The sequence below is a fragment of the Diabrotica undecimpunctata genome, chromosome 9, assembly GCF_040954645.1.
Source record: "Diabrotica undecimpunctata isolate CICGRU chromosome 9, icDiaUnde3, whole genome shotgun sequence".
NCBI lineage: Eukaryota > Metazoa > Arthropoda > Insecta > Coleoptera > Chrysomelidae > Diabrotica > Diabrotica undecimpunctata.
In genome coordinates, this window is record NC_092811.1 from 87,252,979 (window position 1) to 87,273,326 (window position 20,348).

General features: G+C 33.5%; 1 protein-coding gene across 2 annotated transcripts in view; it reads right to left on the reverse strand.

The window, feature by feature from the left end:
* Positions 1–20,348, reverse strand: part of LOC140450231 (lysosomal alpha-mannosidase-like) — a 142,641-nt gene that overhangs the window by 17,567 nt on the left and 104,726 nt on the right. For both annotated transcript variants that reach the window (XM_072543741.1, XM_072543742.1), the window contains exons 13-14: positions 11,796–12,127; positions 5,798–6,068 (exon numbers count right to left, since the gene is read on the reverse strand). In XM_072543741.1, coding sequence (XP_072399842.1) covers positions 5,798–6,068; positions 11,796–12,127 — 603 coding nt within the window. The remainder of the gene's footprint in view (positions 1–5,797; positions 6,069–11,795; positions 12,128–20,348) is intronic.

Sequence of the window (20,348 nt, forward strand, 5' to 3'; positions counted from 1 at the left end):
TGTTATTGTCCAGGGTCTACCGATGGATACAAATAACCCAAATGTAGTCAACGAGATTATGGCAAATTTCGTGGAAAAAGAATTAGGCATTAAAGTAGAAATAGAAGATGCTTATAAAATAGGCGACAAAACATGTCTTGTAAAACTAAAAAACAGAAATGAAAAAATTAAAATCATGAAGAACAAAAACAAACTAAGGGCATCAAAGCCAGAAATATACATCAATAACGATCTAACGCAAGAAGAGATGAAGATCCAACAAGAAATACGGAAAATTGCAAAATTTCAACAAGAAAAAGGTATGAACACCAGAGTAGGTTATCAAAAATTAAATATTGACGGGGCTATATGGAAATGGAACAAAGAGAAGAATGAACTGGAAAAGGCAAACCAAGACACGCCAAAAAACCGATAAAACAACAAATATCGTACACACAACAAAAAACGGAAACGAAAATGACAAAGGAAAAGGACATGAATAGATTAGATAAGATAAAACAGAGGAGCAGGAAAAAATATAATAGAAAAATGAAAAAACGCGATGAACTAAAAATAAGTACGTGGAACATCAGAACAATGCTTGAACCAGGAAAAATGCAGGAGATTGTCTCAGAACTAGAAAGATACCAAATTGATATTGCAGTGATTCAAGAAATTAGATGGGCAGGTCAAGGAGAAATAAATAAAAAAAACTACACACTACAGTATTCGGGACATGGAAAACAAGGTCAATATGGAGTTGCTTTCATAATTATGGGAAAAATAAAAAATAACATTATGCAATTTAAACCAATAAATGAACGTATGGCTTACCTGAGAATTAACGCCAAACCATTTAATATATCAATCATAAACGTATATGCTCCAACTGAAAGTGCTGCTGCGGAGGAAAAAGACAAAATGTATGAGGAACTTGAACGAGAAATGGAGAATTTACCTAGAGAAGACACAATACTGGTAATGGGAGATTTTAACGCCCAAGTAGGTAAGGAAGACTACATTAACCAAGTAGCAGGTAAACACACATTACACGAAAAAACAAATGACAATGGTCAAAGATTATGTAACCTAGCAGCTAGTACCAATATGATTATCATTAGTACAAATTTCGAACATCCTAAATACCATAAAGTAACATGGATTTCCCCAGACCAAAAAACATGGTCCCAAATAGACCATATTCTGATTACAAGAAGGAAACAAACATCGGTTACGGACGTGAGAACTTACAGAGGTGCGCGTGCAGACACAGATCATTTTATGGTGACTGCAAAGGTAAAACAAAAAGTCAAAAGAACTCTAAAAAACACGACAATGAAAGACAAATGGTACGTAGAAAAACTGAATGCTCCAGACATAAGGATTAAGTATGCTGATGACATGAACAAAAAACTAAAGGAACAGTGTAAATATACAAAGGATATAGAAACAGAATGGAGAAATTTAAAAAAATGTATAAATGAAACAGCGGATGTACACATAGGAATAAAAAGAAACAAAAAAAAACAAGAATGGTATAATGAAGAATGCCATAACATGCTAAAAAAGAAGATAGAAATTAGACAAATGTGGATAAGAACAAATAGACAGGATTATAGGGAAGAATACAATAGAATAAGGAATGAATGTAAGAAAAAAATAAGGAAAATTAAACGTGCCTGGTTAGATGATAAGATAAAAGAAATAGAAAAAGAAAGTAAGAACAGAAACACAAAAGCATTTTATAAGAAAATTAGCGAGCAAAACAAAACTTTTAAAGGAAAGATAAAAGGCATAAAAGATAAAAATGGAAAAGTATCAGAAAATGATGAAGAGTATAAAGAAATTTGGACTCACTATTTTAAAGAATTATTAACAGAGCAAGAAGATCAAGACCTAAATGAAAACGTAGAAGAAGAGACAATGATGTTAGGAAACCAGCTAGAAAGACCAACAAAAGAGGAAGTTGAGGAAATTATAAATAGCAGCCGTAATGGTAAATCTTCAGGATCAGACGGGATCAATATGGAACTTATAAAATATGGTGGTGAAGAATTAAAAGAAAAACTGTACAATTTAATAAAAGACATATGGGACGAAGAAAAAATGCCGGAAGAATGGAACAAAGGACAAATTATCACGATTCATAAAAAAGGAGACCAACAAATGTGTAATAACTACAGAGGACTGACGCTATTAAACACAGCATATAAAATTATGTCGACCTTAATACATCGAAGACTGACCAACGCTATGACGAATATCATAGGACACTATCAATGCGGATTTATTAAGGGAAAGTCTACAACAGATGCCATACATACAGTTAAACAAATTATGGAAAAAGCTCATGGATATAAAATAGAAATTGAACTGCTTTTTATAGATTTTCAGCAAGCATTTGATACAATAAAAAGATCAAAATTAATGGTAGCTCTGAAAGAAATGGGAATACAAAACAAATTAAGACGATTAATAAAAATGACAATGAGTAGAACTGTAGTGAGTATAAAAACTCAAGTAGGAGACACAGAAGAATTTGTCATAAATAAAGGGGTTAGACAAGGAGATTCGTTATCAGCAACCCTGTTTAATCTTGCCCTGGAATACATCGTCAGGAAAATAAACAAAGGTACCCTTAGAACTAGAGAAGGACAAATAATAGCATACGCTGACGATATTGTGCTAATAACAAAAAATAGAAAAACAATGGAAAAAATGTTAAATGAAATGGTAACAGAAGGAAAAGTAATGGGATTAAAAATAAACCAAGAAAAAACAAAAATAATGAGATTTGATAAAAACTTCGAAAACAAAAAGGTTAGACTAGGCGAATACATTTTTGAAGAAGTCGAAAAATTTAAGTACTTGGGAATATTAATAACAAACAATGGAGAAAGAGAAACAGAAATCAAAGAAAGGATTATTACAGCAAATAAGACCTTCCATGCAAATAAGAAATTACTAAAAAATAAACTATTGAGTAAGAAATCGAAAATGAAGGTATACAAAACAATAATTCGACCGACGATGATGTATGCAGCCGAAACCCTCAGCATGACAAAAAAACAAGAGGAAAACCTTAGAATACAAGAAAGAAAAATACTAAGAGCAATACTGGGACCAATAAAAATAAATGAAAATGAATTTAGACAAAGAACGAACCTTGAGCTACTGGAAGAAATTAAGGAAGATATAGTGTGTAAAATAAAACAACAAAGAGCAAAATGGCTAGGACACGTATGGAGATCAGGATCAACTACGACGATATTCTCAATATTGGAATGGACACCAGCTGGCAAAAGAAGACGTGGAAGACCAAGATCTACATGGTTACAAGAAGTTGTAAATGATCTCAACAAGGCGGGCATACGACAGTGGAAAGGAAAAACCAGAGATAGGACACAATGGAGAAAAATAACTGAGAAAATTAAATAAGGAACATGAGGACTGATCTACCTCAAAACATAGATCTAGAGAGCGTAAGCGGCGTAACCCCTAAAGGGGTGTTTAGCCACATATATATATAAAGTATATTGAAATTAGAGAAAAGGTATTTTAGTTTGAAAAATATGTTAACAAAATAAACTTACTTATAAACGAAAGTAATCTTGATAAAGTATTTTCTACCTCCAAAGGAAGACAGAATATTAATTATCGTATGAAAACTCGTCGGTTGATGAAGAGCTATCGCGAGCACTACTGTTTACATTGATAATTAATGGTTCAGCCGAAATATGGACTCTTGTGTCTAAATCCCACATATCACTTATTTTTTAATTGAGCCCATATAAGCTCGATAGGATTCAGCGTACAATGATAAGGAGGGAGGCAATGTAGAATTATGTTGTTTTCACGAGACATTTCGTCGACAGCATATTTCTTGATTTTTTGAGAGAGACAGTTAATGATGTCACTTTACCAGACAGTTGTTGGTGTTGGCTCTAACCGTCGACTGTGGTATGACGCATTGTCCATAACAACGACAGAATTTACAGGTTTAGTAGAATCTTTGAAAATCAACCTTTGAATCTTTGAGCTGGTTTTCTTGGATTGGAATAGTAACAAGCCGTTATCCAAAAAACCAGAATCGCTGCCTATATGTGTTATTATGAGCCTCCGCTCTTTGCCACTGGTGTTTTAAAACCTGTTAAAAAACCTTCAACTTCTCGACGACTTTTAATTTCAAAATCTTGCCATACCTTTGAGACAGTATGGCCTTGATTCAAGTTTCATCTAAATAAGTAGTATACTTTTTGCCCTTCACGACGATACTCTCGGATTTTTTATAAGATTTCATCTTTTTCTATAAGAATACTGTTTTTGCTTATTTTCATATATTTGATGTTCATTTGCCCTATTGTTCGAAATAAAACACATCGTGATATTTTGGGTAATAAACATAAATATTGGGTAACAGAAAGAAAACGGAAGAAAACAAAAAAAACACTTGTGTAAGTTTAAACTGAAATAAAATGCAGTCTAGTATTTGGCCGTGATAATTAAAATAACAGCCTAGTACGCTAGCAGCGGCATCTATACGAAGTAACAAGAAGTTGGGAGACCTCCCTTCGATAGCGAATTTATATAGCCTTTATTTTTACTTCTACATGCATCTACAGTTCACCCTTGAAAAACACTATCTTTTTCACTCTTTACATAGAGAATTAGTTCTATGTACCAGGGATTTAAAACTGGAACTAAGAGTTAGGTTGGCGAGGTGCTATGTTTTTTCGACCTTATTTTATGGAATGGAATCTTGGACCTTGAATTCTACATCAATGAAAAAACTGGAATCATTTGAGCTGTGGGTGTACAGAAGAATTCTAAAAATATCATGGACAGAACACGTCACAAACAAAGAGGTTCTGAGAAGGATGAACAAAGAAATGGAAATTTTAAATTCAATAAAAACAAAAAAATTGGAATATCTCGGACATATTACACGTGGAGAGAAATACACCTTGCTCCAACTGATCATGCAGGGAAAGATCCAAGGAAAGAGAAGCATAGGGAGGCGTAGAATGTCATGGCTGCGCAACCTGAGAGAGTGGTACGGATGTACATCAAATGAACTTTTCAGAGCAGCCGTCTCAAAAGTTCGAATAGCTATGATGATTGCCGACCTCCGCCGCGGAGATGGCACTTGAAGAAGAAGAAGATAGAGAAGAGACGTTAAAATGAAAGTTGCATTTCATTTCAATTCGAATTCCACCATTATTTTACACGTGGTTCGAGTTATTCAACTCCTCCTCAGTAACACTGGTCGAAGTTCAAACTGAAATGAAATGTATTCCAGTATTTGGCCGTTAGAATTAAAATAACGGCCTGCTACGCTAGCAGCGACATCTATACGAAGTAACAAGAAGTAGGGAGACTTCTCTTTAATAGCGAATTAGGTAAACCGCAAATTCAAGGCCTCTTACTGTAGGTTATTAAACGATGCTAGGAATAACCTTTTACTCCAACATGCATCTACGGTTCACCCTTGAAAAACACTATCTTTTTTACTCTTTACGTAGAGAAAAGACGTTAAAGTGAAAGTAAGAGATTGTATTTCATTTCAGTTCAAATTCCACCATTGTTCTACAAGTGTTTCGAATTATTCAACTCCTCATCAGGAACACTTGTCGAAGTTCAAACTGAAATTAAATGCATTCAATATATATATATATATATATATATATATATATATATATATATATATATATATATATATATACGAAGTAATATGAAATCGGAAGATAAATTACAAATCCTACAGTTGTCTATAGAAATGACGGAAAGAAAAAAATGTAATCAAAATATTTTTTGTTACCATAAGTTCAATTTCTCCATCCTTTAAACTAGTTCCGCCTTGCGCTCTGTCTGTCAACACAGCTAATTCTAAATCGTCATCCTTAATGGCAATTTTCGTGGTAACTGGATAATAATTTCCGGATACTGGTTCTTCTAATTTCAGATTCCACGTTGGCCTGAAGTTTCTGATTCTCGTCAATGTTTCACGACCATTTGAATCCGTGTAAAATGTGGCATTAGATTTAATGGAAGTTTTATATCTTGTGATAATTTCTTTGCCGTGTACATCACTGAAAAAAGTAACACATTATATTATATAACTCTCAAGTATTCAGATTTATTTTAATTATCAAAGTTAATGCAATTATTTTTTTAAAAATAGGCCATTTGATGAATTTGTGGCTGTTTTAGAATATTGCCATAACCTTGATAGCTAATGTTATAAGTACAAAAGTAAGTTGGAGTATACTGAAATGCTCATAAAGAAAGTACAAAACCTCCTATTAAGACAAGAAAACACATTCGCTTAGTAATTTAAAAATGTGTTGGTAAAATTTTACCAATACACACTAACACCTAAAACATGTTATATAACAAAATGTACGTTTTAATGATCTTACGTTTATTTTTCTTGTAATAACTATTTATTTTTATCCGTCTAATTAAAATTAAATTATTAAATGTTAACTTAAGATACCCAACTAATAATTTAAGTCAATCGTTATCAAGTGCTGTTGAAATCTCACGTACGCGAATTAGTTCAAATGTAGTAAAACTCCTTTAATTTGGCAAGTTTGGGACTTGAAGCATACCGGATTATCAAATAATCCGGATTATAGCAAAATGAAAATTATGAATTTGAGGAAAGTGGTAGAAGATTGTTTAGAACAGAGGTTCCCAAACTTTTTTCTCTTAGACCCCTTGTCATGTTCTTCAATTTTAGATAGACCCGCTGCTATTCCTTTTGAAAGATTTAAATTTCTAACAGTAGTGACACATTTTTACATATCTATTAGCCAATTAAAGCCTACTGGCAACTTTATTGGCCATGAATTTTAGAATTTGTAGCACTCACAATTCAACGAATCGGAGAGAAAATATGTGTGGAGGGGATTCATTTAGGTTCTGACTAAACAATCATACCACAAGACTGGACAAGACTGCAGTAAATGCTTAGCGTCTGATCAGTGAAGGTTATTATTTGTCTCGTTGTCGCGCGTATGCTGTTCTAGAGATGGCCGTTGATGAATCATTGTAAGTAAAATGACTTTCTGCTTATTTTAAATTTATTAATTGATACATACTATCCAGTAATATGCTTAAGTATAGGTTCTGTGGAATTATCTTCGAGTATGAGTATTTGTTGTTAGTTTTATTGAAGTATAAACATTACTGGCAACTAAAGTTGCCCATGGGAATATGTATGCTAGTTTTTGATGGCATTTATTATTGATAGTTATGTCCGGGGATCTCGTGGTAGAGGCTTATATTTTCATGAACTACTCGACCTAATAGAAAACGACGATGAAAACATTCCTGATAGTATCGTCTTTTACCCTCCCACTAAGGTTGCCAGCGCAATATAGATGTTGATTCCGATTTGTCAGATGGGGAAGTGACTGTTAACGTTAACTATCTAACCGGACATATTCTTCGATTAAGAGTTGATATTACATATGGGAATGATCCTAATTTCAAACAAACTGAAGACGATGAAATTGTTAATGGAAAATCCGACTCTAATTCAGCAAGCATATCTCAATCTTAACAGGATATAGGGATCGCCAAGCGCAAACGTAAAACTTCAAATGAACCGAAAAGAACCAAAAAATCTAACATTTCTACCAAAGACGAAAAAGAAAAAGAGTTTCTACAAAATTTCTTAAGACCACTACTTACACATATTGTGACAGAAACCAACATATATGTCGCACAAAAGCTAAATCACCATTTCAAAATTTCCGAAGATGAAATTCTAACTTTTGTAAGGGTAATGCTTTTGTCAGGATATCATCCACTACCATTACGAAGGCTGCACTCGTCACGAGAGCCAGACGTTAATTGCTCATTAGTATCTGATGCAATTCGCCGTAACCGTTTTGATGAAATAATGAAGTATCTGTATCTAGCTAATAATGAAAAAAATGATAATACAGATTCTCTGTACAAAGTTCGACTATTACTTGATTTCCTCAACTCGGTTTTTAAGCAGATTACACCTGGTAATTATATAAGTATCGATGAGAGCATTATTCCAATTACGGCAGACACAGTCACAAACAAAATCCATAAAAGGAAAACCAATATATCACATCACATCAATAGCACATCATATAAAGTGTTATCAATTATCTCGCTAAAGATACTCACACCCTATTCGGAAGATATTCTAGCCGACTACCAATGCGGCTTTCGTGCTGGAAGGTCAACTATAGATCAGATATTTACCATCCGACAAATATTAGAGAAAAACTGCTGGAAAGTCAACTATAGATCAGATATTTACCATCCGACAAATATTAGAGAAAAACTGGGAATTCAACCGCGATGTGCACCAAATTTTTATAGATTTTCAGCAACCATATGATTCCATAAAAAGAAGCAAATTGTGGATAGCAATGGTAGAAATAGGAATACCAAGAAAATTAGTTGAATTAACGCAAATGTGCGTGACACACTCATGCACAAATAAAGATAGGAAGCAGAACATGGATGCCATTTAGTATAAATTAAGGACTTCGGCAGGGGGACCCCTTCCCATCGTTGCTGTTCAATTTTGCTTTAGAATATGCAATAAGTAAAATATTCTCTGAGCTGACAGGAGGATTTGCTGATCAAGGATCAAAACTGTTGCTGGCCTTTGCTGATGATATAGATGCAGTCACGCATTCTACATGAGACGCGAGACGTGTTTTCACAGCTCGAGGAGGAAACAGGTAGTCTGCGTCTCCTAATAAATGAAAAAAAGACGAAATAAATGTTAGTAACCAAAAATCCAAGACCAAGAGTTAGGCAGAACATCAGTATAAATGATCACAACTTCGAAGTAGTAAAGGAGTTTAAATACCTGGGGGCGATAATCACAGCGGACAACCACATAAAAAAAGAGGTCTTAGCAATGATAGCTGCATGGAATAGTACTCCCTTTCAACATTAAGATCGAAGCTGCTAAAGAGAAAATCTAAATTAACACCGTACAAGTCGATTATTCGCCCAATTATTACATATGGCAGTGAAACATGGACTCTCAACCAGCGGGAAATCAATAAGCTTCTAGTATTTAAAAAAAAAGGGTCTCAGAATAATATTTGGCCCTCAAAGAGATGAATTCACAGAGGATTGGAGAAGACGCCACAATGCTGAATTGGTGACTCTGTATGGAACTGAAAACATAGTTAGACATATCAAGGCAAACCGAATAAGACAAGCAGGTCACGTGTGTTACGTCACAGAGTGTTAAAGACAGTGTTTTTTGAAAGACCAGATGGGAGAAGATCAGTAGGCCGACCGAGGAAAAGATGTTGAAACCGATTTATCTAGAATTGGGGTAAAACAATGGGAAATAGAAGCGCAAGATCGTAGAGGACGAAGGGCGATAGTGGATGCGGCGAAGACTCACCCCGAGTGGTAAAGCCAGTGAAGAAGAAAACCAATACGCTTTGGATTTAAATTATGGGTTGCGCTGATCCGTCTGGATACATTCATTATATTGAACCATATTGTGGCTCTTTTACCAAAATATCTGATGCTTGTCTAGGACAAGGGGGAAATGTTGTAATCATTACTGATTACCTTCAGCTTCAGCAAAAAGGTACAAAAATATATTTTTATAATTTGTTCACATCGGTTGCATTGCTGCAGGAGCTAAAAAGAAGAGGCCTGAGTGGTACTGCAACTCTTTGTGAAAACAGATTTAATTCTGCAATGAATGTACCAAATAAAACAGATTTTAAAAAAACTCCTAGAGGCAGCGCTTCAGTTTCATCTGCAGGAGAAATGTTATTGGTTGGTTGGAACGACAACAATATGGTAACTATGCTCACCAATTATGACGAATTTCGACCCATGAAGGCGTCTAAACGGTACAATCGATCAGAGAATAAGATAATTACTTTGGATGTTCCTGGACCAACTGCGAGTTACAATAGCAATATGAGAGAAGTAGATCTTTTTGACCAATTCGTCTCAACTTATCGTACTTTAATAAGGTCAAAAACGTGGTGGTGGCCTTATTTTTCATGGGCAGTAGATACTTCCTGTGCTCAGGCTTAGCGATTGTATCTGCGACTTATATTTTGAAATCGTTTGGAAGTAGGCCAACAGTGAATAGAGTATGATCATCGCTACAATTTTCCCCTGTTCTTGAAGACTTGCGTAGAGATCGAACTGACCATCCAATAGAGAAGGGTGGCTCTAAATATCGACGTTGCAGAGTATGTGGAAATCGTACTTGTTACTTATGTAAGAAGTGTGACACACCTCTGCACCCTGATAAGTGTTTCAAAATATTCCGTAATGTTCAAAATTAACCTGAAATAAATATTAATGTGTTTCAACTTGTTTTATGTCATATTATCCCAGTGGTAACTAAAGTCACCAGTCAAAAAATGTCATTTACACATATAATTTGATTCTGAAAATAATGTATATAATTTTTAATGCCTTTCTTTATCTCAAAATTAAAATTGCATCTTCTTAATCCTGCTATGGAATTACGAGCTATAATGGGTTAATTAAATTTATGTAAATCAAAATTATACGAGTACTGTTACATGAAAACGAAGCAAAAAATAAATTCATTTAATAGGAAGAATGATTGACACGTGATTTCGGCTACTTTTGATCACTTACGACGCGTGATTTTGTATGACTAATTTCATTTTTTGTATGCTAGACTGTAGAGCTTTGAAACTTGGTAGATAGTTTCTTTAGAGATGCCGTCGGATGCACAGATGTACAAATTGCTATGATTCTTAAAGCTAAACTCCATTCGCTTAGCTCGGGCATATTTTGACAGATTCATTGTCGGAAACCTACAACACAACAATTCCTACTCCTTAGTATTAATAGCTCAAGTATCCTACTATTGCAGACTTCTTTCTTTAAAAAAAGAAGAATTATTCTAAATAGTGGAAGTGTATACTAAACCCATCAAATTTTGGGTAGTATATATTTAAAAAATATATTTTAGTTGTTATAATTTAACATAACTATTTATTATATGGTGCAGATAAATAAATATTGATTGTCGGTAATTCGCAAAGTTCTATTTTATTTACTATTTAGTTTGTTTACTATTAATATTGGCTATGAGTACATGAGCTTGGTTGTATAGTAGTTTCCAGCCATGTTTAGTCTGTCAAAAAGTAACCAACTTCACAAAAAAATAATTACTAAATTCACTAGACAGTTCGGACTGGGAATAGCGAACCGAGTTTAAAATAAATTGGTTCGTGCGGGTCCTTTCATACTCCTTGTAGGTACCGGTTTATTATGGTAACATTTAGTGGTCTTGAGTACTGTTACATGAAAAACGAAGCAAAAAATAAATCCATTTACTAGGAACGATGATTGACACGTGATTTCGGCTACTTTTGACCACTTACGGCGCTTGATTTTGTATGACTAATTTCATTTTTTGTTTGCAAGACTGTAGAGCTTTGAAACTTGGTAGATAGTTCCTTTAGAGATGCCGTCGGACGCACATGCATGCATGCATATTGCTATGATTCTTAAAGTTAAAATAAATTGCTTCGTGCGGGCCCTTTCATACTCCTTCTAGGTACCGGTTTATTATGGTAACATTTAGTGGTCTTGAGTCATTCAAACTAACGCTGTTTCATCCATAAGGTAGTTTATAAATTCTCAAAAAATGAGATATTAATGTATTGGACTTTTGATTTTTCAATAAATTTTGTATTCCTTATCTATTCTTAAAGTTTTCGACAAAAATATTAGATTTTTAGTATATTCTCGCGCTAATCTGTTAAAAATATAATATTATATAAATTACTTACTCAATAGGTATAGGTCCTACCAGCCAATTAAATTCGATAACGTTTTCTTCTTCATACACCCTGACAACTTGACTGATCCAGTCGGTGAACGTTTGGTGGACCTCGGTTACTATAGGACCTCTGATAACCTTGAAGCTGGCCTTAGTAGCGACTTTAAATGTATCTCCGTAAGGTCTGAAAATGTAAGCTCCAGAAGATCTATTGATAAATTTCACGTTGTCACCAACGTATCCTTTATAATACAAGAAATCCTGTGTGAAGTTGATGGAAAGACCATTAATGCTTATTTCGGTGATCATACCCGTATTAGGGTCAATATCAAATTCAGTATTCTAAAAAATAAAAGCTATGTAACGAAATCAATTACAGAACTTACGAGAGAACATTACATTATGATGTCCGCTATGTTTAATCTATCTATATAAAAGACTAGGACGACAAGTCACACTGTTTATCCATCAGGAAAGAAATCTGAACTACCAACATCTGACATTTCAATCATACAGTATTGTGGGAATTAATGTGAACAGATATCGAAATCCAGTTTTCATAAGTTAGCACACCTGCTGTGCCTATTCTGTCAACTGTTTTGTCAAAAAAACAACATAACCTCAAAACCTTATTAGTATATTGGTCAAAACACGTGCTTTGTGTTTTATATTATATTTTGTTGTATCTCAGGTTATGCGCAAGTTGGTGTTATTTTCATTGATTTAACTGTGCAATCAGGTTTAACTTTTTAATATGGATATCACTCCTAGGAAAAAAGGAAGGATCATAAGTATGATCACTTAGTGAGCATACACCAATGACTCAGAGGGACATTGCAAAGGAGTGTTGTGTAAGTTTGGGTGCAGTAAACAAAATAATTAAACAACAAAAGAAAACAGGGTCAGTTGAAGTGCAGCGGAAAGGAAAATGTGGAAGAAAACGGAAAACTACTCCTCGAGACGAAGCCTTTCTTTTGCGTGATAGCAAACTTCATCCCAGAAAAACAAGTTATGACCTCCACCAAGATTTAGAAAAGGCTGGAATAAAAATTCACGACTCAACGGTACGCAGACGTCTCTAGAAGGAGGGAGAACAGCCGTGAGAGAATTGGGCAAAAAATACGCCCATTGGAGTGCATAAGATTGAAAAAAAGTGTTATTTTCTGATGAGACCCACTTCCTAGTGCAGGACCAGCGATCAAAATTCATACGAAAGGCAGCCAATGAGTGACTTTCAGCTAGCCATATTAACCAAACAGTTAAACATCCCACCAAAAAAATTTTCTGGGGCTGTTTTTCATACTCAGGAACTGCCACTTTTATTCCTATTAAAGGTATGATGAACAGTGAAAAGAACAAAGCCATGCTAGGGTAACGCTTAGCTATAGAGCTTGACAAAGTACAGGCCGAAGGGACTGCAATTTGTCAACAGGATTCAACTCCGTACCATGTATCGAAGGTTATGATGAAATACTTCAAGGATAATAATATTACCCTTCTTGATTGGCCTGGGAGTTCACCTGACCTTAATCCTATTGAAAATTTGTGGGCAATATGTAAGGCTAAACTGCAAAAATTTGACCGTACGACAAAAACAAAAACGGTGGAAGCAGTGATTAATGTGTGGTTTAGAGATGAAGCAATCACAAACGATTGCAAAAAACTTGTGGATTCCATGCATAGAAGACTCCAGGAAGTCATAAAAGTAAAAGGGGGACATATTAAATACTAATTAATGAAAAAATCTTATGTAAGTGTACCTAAATTTACCTTTGACCTAAATAAATCATATTTACAAATTAATTCTGTTTGTTCACATTATTTCGCATAATACTGCATTTTGTTCTTGAATCGACACGTTTAATTAATAAGACTAATAATATTAATTACATATTAATATAATTAATAATACGATTAATTTTTTCGTAAAATTGTCAAAAATATTAGTTGCAGTAATTTTAAAATAAGATTTAATAAACAAAATAACATAAAGCTTGATGTTACTTTCGATTTAAATATCTAGAGCCACCTAGTAAAGAAATCAGAACTACCAACTGATATGACTAAACTTATCTGACAGATAAAATGTAAAACATTTATTTGCCAAAGAAAGTACCAAATATAAAGTTATCTGGAAGATAAATTGTGTTTATTGTAGTTTGTTACTATGTGTACCTAGGTTATCGCGAAATAAAAAATATTACCTAAATATTGTTGTTTATTGCGGGTGAGAGACATGTATCCGGTATTAGAAGATTTAATGGAATTTGAGAGTATGATCAGTATAATGTTTAATGTTTATAAACTTAGTGCGAGAATATAATATTTGAAGCAGAAGCTAACATTTTAATTTTTGTAATGATAAAGACTTTTTTAAGAGGTTAAGAATAAGTAAACCGACAGTGATCTATATTCTGCAAATATATTGTATTTATTTGTTAATAAAATATTATAAAAGTAGGTATTCTATCTCTTTTTGTTTGCTAGTTTAGGCAATAAATGTTTTCATATTCTTGAAATTTAAAAAAATGGATTAATCAACATTTTTCAGGAGATATTGGTGCTATTGATTTAATAATAGCAGTGTAGGCTTCCAAAATGAAAAATATGCACATAGTACGTAGGTTGTCAGATTCCTATAATAAATCATAATAAATAAATTATCAAATACATTAAATTATATACACAAAAGACTTAGAGTAAGTATACAAAATATATAGAATGTAAGTAAGCGTACTTAGCAAATTTTCAAAACTTTCAATAAATCTTTTATATATAATATATAGAAAATTGATTTTAAATTCTGACAATGTCGTGAAATTTGTTGGATATGTTTTTCTAGGTACCTACCAAGTAGGTATAAATAATTCTTTATTACTGATAATAAGTCTAAATGGAGATAAGAAAAATGAATTGTTACTTGGAGATTCTGCTTACTTGGAGCCACTTTTAATGAGTCAACTAAACAATCCAAGAAAAAAATTTCTATAAACAATTCCATACTAAAACCAGATAGGGGAAGAGGGGGCACAGTGTTACATAAATGTTTTTATTTGATGTCATTTTGACAGGATTTCATTAAAAATAAAATTTTTAATATTTTAGAACTCGTTTGGATTTGACGCATACTATTATATAATCAACTATAGGAAAAACTTACATGACTAGTCGGTAAAAACGATTTTGTAGAGAAAATACAATTGTAACATTGTGCCCCACTAGTGGGGAACAGTGTTATATACTATGGGGTACACTGTTACACAAGGAATACTGAAGTGATTAATGAGAATTTTATATTAAATACCATTTATTTGTCGTAACTCTACATACAAATAATATAAAATTTATTTTAATACATTATAATAATTTTGAAAATCTACGGGAAATACCAGCATTTCACTTCTGCGTGCTGTCTGGCCTGAAGGTTTGGGAGTTGGTAATTTTAAAACAACTTGGGAGACATTAAATACGTAGTTTTCATTGGAGGAAATAAATGTGAACTTGGGAAATAAACGACGGATATAGGTAACTTTCACTGTAGTTTCAGTTTTGCCAATAATATGTCCTATAGACAATATTTCTATGCCTTTTGAGATACCTTCTTTAATGAGAACATAATCGCCAACGTTTATTTCTTTATTATCGTCGTAATCCATTTGGGATATCTCTTCGTCATGACTTATAAACGATCCCATACTTGATTCACTATCAGCACAAGAGAAAGATTCTTCCGATTTCTCTGAGTCAGAAGAATCTTCCATATCTTGAAGTTTACGTGTATTTGATTGAAAAACGTTTCTTTTTACAACTTCTTTTCGCTTTCTGTCATTTTCATCTTTATTAGGCGACTCTTCGTCTTCTGACGCTGATGTCTGTTTCTGAATCCTTTTATGTAAGACAGACATTTTTGTTTTACCACATTTTTTTGACGTGTTTATTTCACCGCGTTTTCTAGTTGCGTTCTTCTCATGCCTTACTTTTAGATCAGCAATTAGTGCGTCTTTAATAGGTGTATTTGTTAATATTTGACTTTTACGTTTTCGGTTCTTTCCTCTTCCTTCTTTTCTATCTTCTGCTCGAGGAAAAGGGCGAACTTGTTCTGGAGAGACTAGCGATGACAACCATGATGAAGTTGACGGAACTTCTGAGGATATTGCCGAACATGAAGGCAGCTGAAATGATGCAGTTGCCACAGGCATTATCTCAGGTATTTAATGTGTTTTTATCTCAGCAGTTTCATTATTGACTAGCTGTGGTGCCATATCAGGCGTTTCAGTAACGACTTGTTTTATTGGTAACGTAGCTGTTTCATTTGTCATCTGCTCTACGGGAAACGGTCGGTCAGTTACTGCAGATGCTAGAAAATCGTCTTCAGAGAAGATCTGATGATTCAATGGCCAAATTCCAGTTGACTTAAATCCACTAATAATGTTGTTTGGAATAAACGCAAGTGGATATGCTTTGCCCAAGAGTTCAGCTATTTCATAGATAGTTATTGTTTTGCCAGGATTAGTTATCATCCAATCATTGCAGGCTTTATTAAAGTGAGTTTTTAATGACTTATATAATGCTTTATCTAAAGGTTGAAGTTTTCCGCTTGTGTGTGGGGGTAAAGTTAAAAGTATAATTCCGTTAGACTTACAAAATTCCAATGAAGCAATTGTAATGTGCGACTCATGGTTATCCAAAATTAGTAGTATGGGAGATTCTGAAGATGATTTTGTAAAATGATGGAGATGTCTCAATATGTCGATGAAGACTTCTCCGTTGACCCAACCTGTTTTTACTGCTGCTCCTGCAGATCCAGGAGGTGCTCCCTTCAACATTCTGTCCTTAAAATGAACTCTGGGAAATACAAGGAAGGGCGGTACAGAATTACCTATTGCATTAATAAAACAGCATACCGTCACCAATACCCCTCTTTCACCTGAAGTTACTTGTCCAATTTGTTTTAAGCCTTTCGGACCTACTACATTTGGAGGATTGTGAACAGTGGTAAGTGCTGTCTCATCCAAATTGTAGATATTTTCTGGACTTGGACCATTGCGAAATTTTTTAAAAGCACTTACCAAATTGTCAAAAAATTCGTTAATATTTGTTTTGTTGAAACTGGTTGCACGACTCAGACTAGTCGCCTCAGGTTTTCTTATGGATAGCTGGGAGTATCGTTTCATATAACCGTACAACCAGTCTACTCCAGCCTGTTTATTTTCGTTCCATGAATTTGGAAACTTAAGATTATTTTTCACAGCCAATTCATATGCAAACTGCATTACATTCTTTCTGGTTAAGCCATGGTGCATTTTACAAGCTATAATCAAATAATCTCTTAGTTGATCTTCTAGATCTTTCGAGAAAACTTGATTTATTTCATAGTTTGGCGTAAATCTGAAATTTACTCGCTCTTCTTCAGACAAAGCTTTGTATTTATCAACATATCTTTTTAGAGTCATATGAATTATATTAGCTTGAATGGCTGCTGCCCTTACTGACCATCCGTTATTAACTACATTAAGAACGGCCGTTTTCATTGTATCATGGGTAAATGAGGCTATTTTTCTGATGGATTTTCTGTTACGAACCATTTTGATTCTGAAATAAAAATACAAAAGTAAATAAAACATCTTACTACTACCATATGCAATTTAGTACAAAATTAGTATTGTACATCATGCATATTTTCATTGTTTTTCTAGCAAAAAATGAAATATCACACTGTTCCCCACGCCTAAGTAGTGTAACACTGTACCCCTTCATAAGTTGTAACTCTGTGCCCCGAACGACGTTTTTACATTCAAATAATATTTTTGCCGAGTCACGAATTTTTGGGGTTATGTTAGTCCTACGAGTGTGTAGCTACAAGACGCATTTATAGTAATATATATCAATACAATGTGTAATATTTATTTACTAAGAGTTAAAACAGTTTTTAATACGTATCATTTACTTACTTTGGTGGTACAAAAACAGAAAAACACTTATATTTTCACTCAAATGTACAGTGACGGTCTACAAACACACCTACTGTTAACAAATAACGGAAAGTAACTACGACGACGACGGTACGGTTTTAAGTTCAACTTTAAGAAGATGGCGGAGAATTTAACATTGTACCCCGTGTAACACTGTGCCCCCTCTTCCCCTATTTAACAGAACTTTTTATGCGTGGAAGAGAAGGTTTAGAAACTATTTTATCCAATGAAAGTGGCTGTAAAGTTGAAAAGATTAAACCGTTCTAATATACAGCAATATTCTACGAGTATAACCTAGCGAGAGATCAAAATGAAGACAATTTTGAAGATGAATTGCTAAATGAAGATATTATTGAACTTTCTGAAGTCAAAGATGTTTGAGCTAACCTTAAATAATATTTTAGTGTTATGGAAAAACCTCAGAAAAATCAATAATATACTCACCATGGAACACACTAAATTTTTGGGTGTTGATACAGAACTGGCGCAGCTTATTGTATCAACTCAGTGTGTCAACACTATTGTGTCATATAACACAGTAAGCCATTGACACTACTTGGAAGTTTGAAACCTTCCCTAATGCGTATGTCGTCAATAGAGAGTTATTACAAACACAGATTTTATTCTTTTATTTTGACAAATAACATTAAATATTTTTGTATAATATATAAGAATAATTTACACACTATAAATTGTATTTGTTACCTATTATATGATCCTATAATAAAAATTGAAATAAGATCATTGAAAAGAGTAAAACGTTGAATTTAATTATTTTCTTATTTAAAGAATAGGTACCATAACCTATAATACTCGCATAATATGAAAGTACAATTATTAGAAGTAGCTATTTTAGGAATTGTTAAATACATTTGCATATTATGGGTATATAAAATTGGAAATTTATGGACAATGGATTATTACGAAATAGTGGATATCCAGTTCTCAACTACCATTGTAGAATCTTCAGACAGCAGTTCGAAGTATTGTATAATCTATCACAAATTGTGTCAAGAATTGTAAATAACAGAGCTTTTGGTATTTTAAAGAGATTTACCAATTTAACATGTGGAATGAGATGTAAGTTACCTTTTGTTCAAAGAATAATACCTAACGGTTGTTCAGTTTTACATAACGTTGTAGTTAATAGAGAAAACATGGAAATGCTGGCAAATGAGGGTGCTGTTGATATTTGAGTGTAGTACTTTTGATTAAAAACTTTTCATTTATAAATACTAATCTATAAGCCATTAGAATTTCAAAAATGAATCCTTTGTTTTATTGTGTTAACCTGTTTATATTGTTAATCCTTTATGTTGGATATCTGTTAAATGGAATACCTAAGTACTCTCTTCCACCATATCTGAAGCATGATATTTGCGCATAAAAATTTATTGAAATTAGATACACCTTATACATCTGTAATGAAAATGTCAAATATATTAAATTTAATAAATGAGTTACAAAGATATTCTATGTCTGATCTGTGATTATTAAATACTTTAAAATTATTTAGTAGAGGAAAGGCACCAAATTTGAGACACTTTTTTTGAAAAACAAATATAAAACAGAATATTCAAAAGTTTTTACAACATTTATTTTAAAAACTTATTTAATGTTTCTTATATAAAATTAAATGTTTCTGGAACACAACAAAAAAAAAATAAAGCGAATAAAACATATATTTTTGCAAAAAAATACATTTAATTATTTTGTGACATTTAATATTAAAAATAAAAGGTGCCCTAATTTGGGATAGCCAGGTATCTAAACTTAGGACAGGTACCTTAATTTGAGATACTATTCAAAAAAGCCCTTTCCTTCGCAGAAAAGGCAAATAAATGTGCTGGACTTTATTTCTCCACAGTCTTCATGTGCCCACCTGCCACATTGGTAACACTTTGCCCATCGTTCGCCATATCTATCGTCGGAAAATTTGCTGGTGCAAAATAAACATTCCGCGTCGTTTTCTCCACTTTCGTTAGACGATAAATCAGCTAATGGAAAGTATTCACTGCTATCTGAGCTTGAACTCGAAGAAACTTTCCGCTTCCTTCTTGATGTTTTGCCTTTTGATGTAGAAGGTTGACTTACGTCTTCATCTGCTATTTCTTCTTCGGGCGTTGCTGTTTTTTTTGATCTAACATTAAAAAACATGCCTTTTGTTGAACTGTTTTTTTTTCTGGAGCAAATACACAATCCAAGTTTAGCTGGGGTACTATTTTTTGTGCTTTTTTCTTCTCCAAACTTTGCTCTAATTCTTCTTTGTAGGGTGTTAGAGTAATTACTGAAGCTTTTCCTAATCTAGCATGTGGTTTTTTAGTGGTATCTCTCTTATATGTAGGAATTGGACAGATGTCTTTAAGTTGTTGATGAGGTAGTGGTGAGTTATGTCAGTAGAACGTGAGTAAAACTCATGTTCTATTTAAGGTAGAACATGAGTTCTATGTTCTCGCATTGGTTCTATTATTTGTTCGTCCCTTTCGTTTTGTGTTTCTAAGTGCTCTTGAATTCCAAATTCAAAGTCCCTAAAAATATGGCGACAAATTTTTTTTTTCAGTTTTTCGGAAACCATTGCAAGACCGTATTTC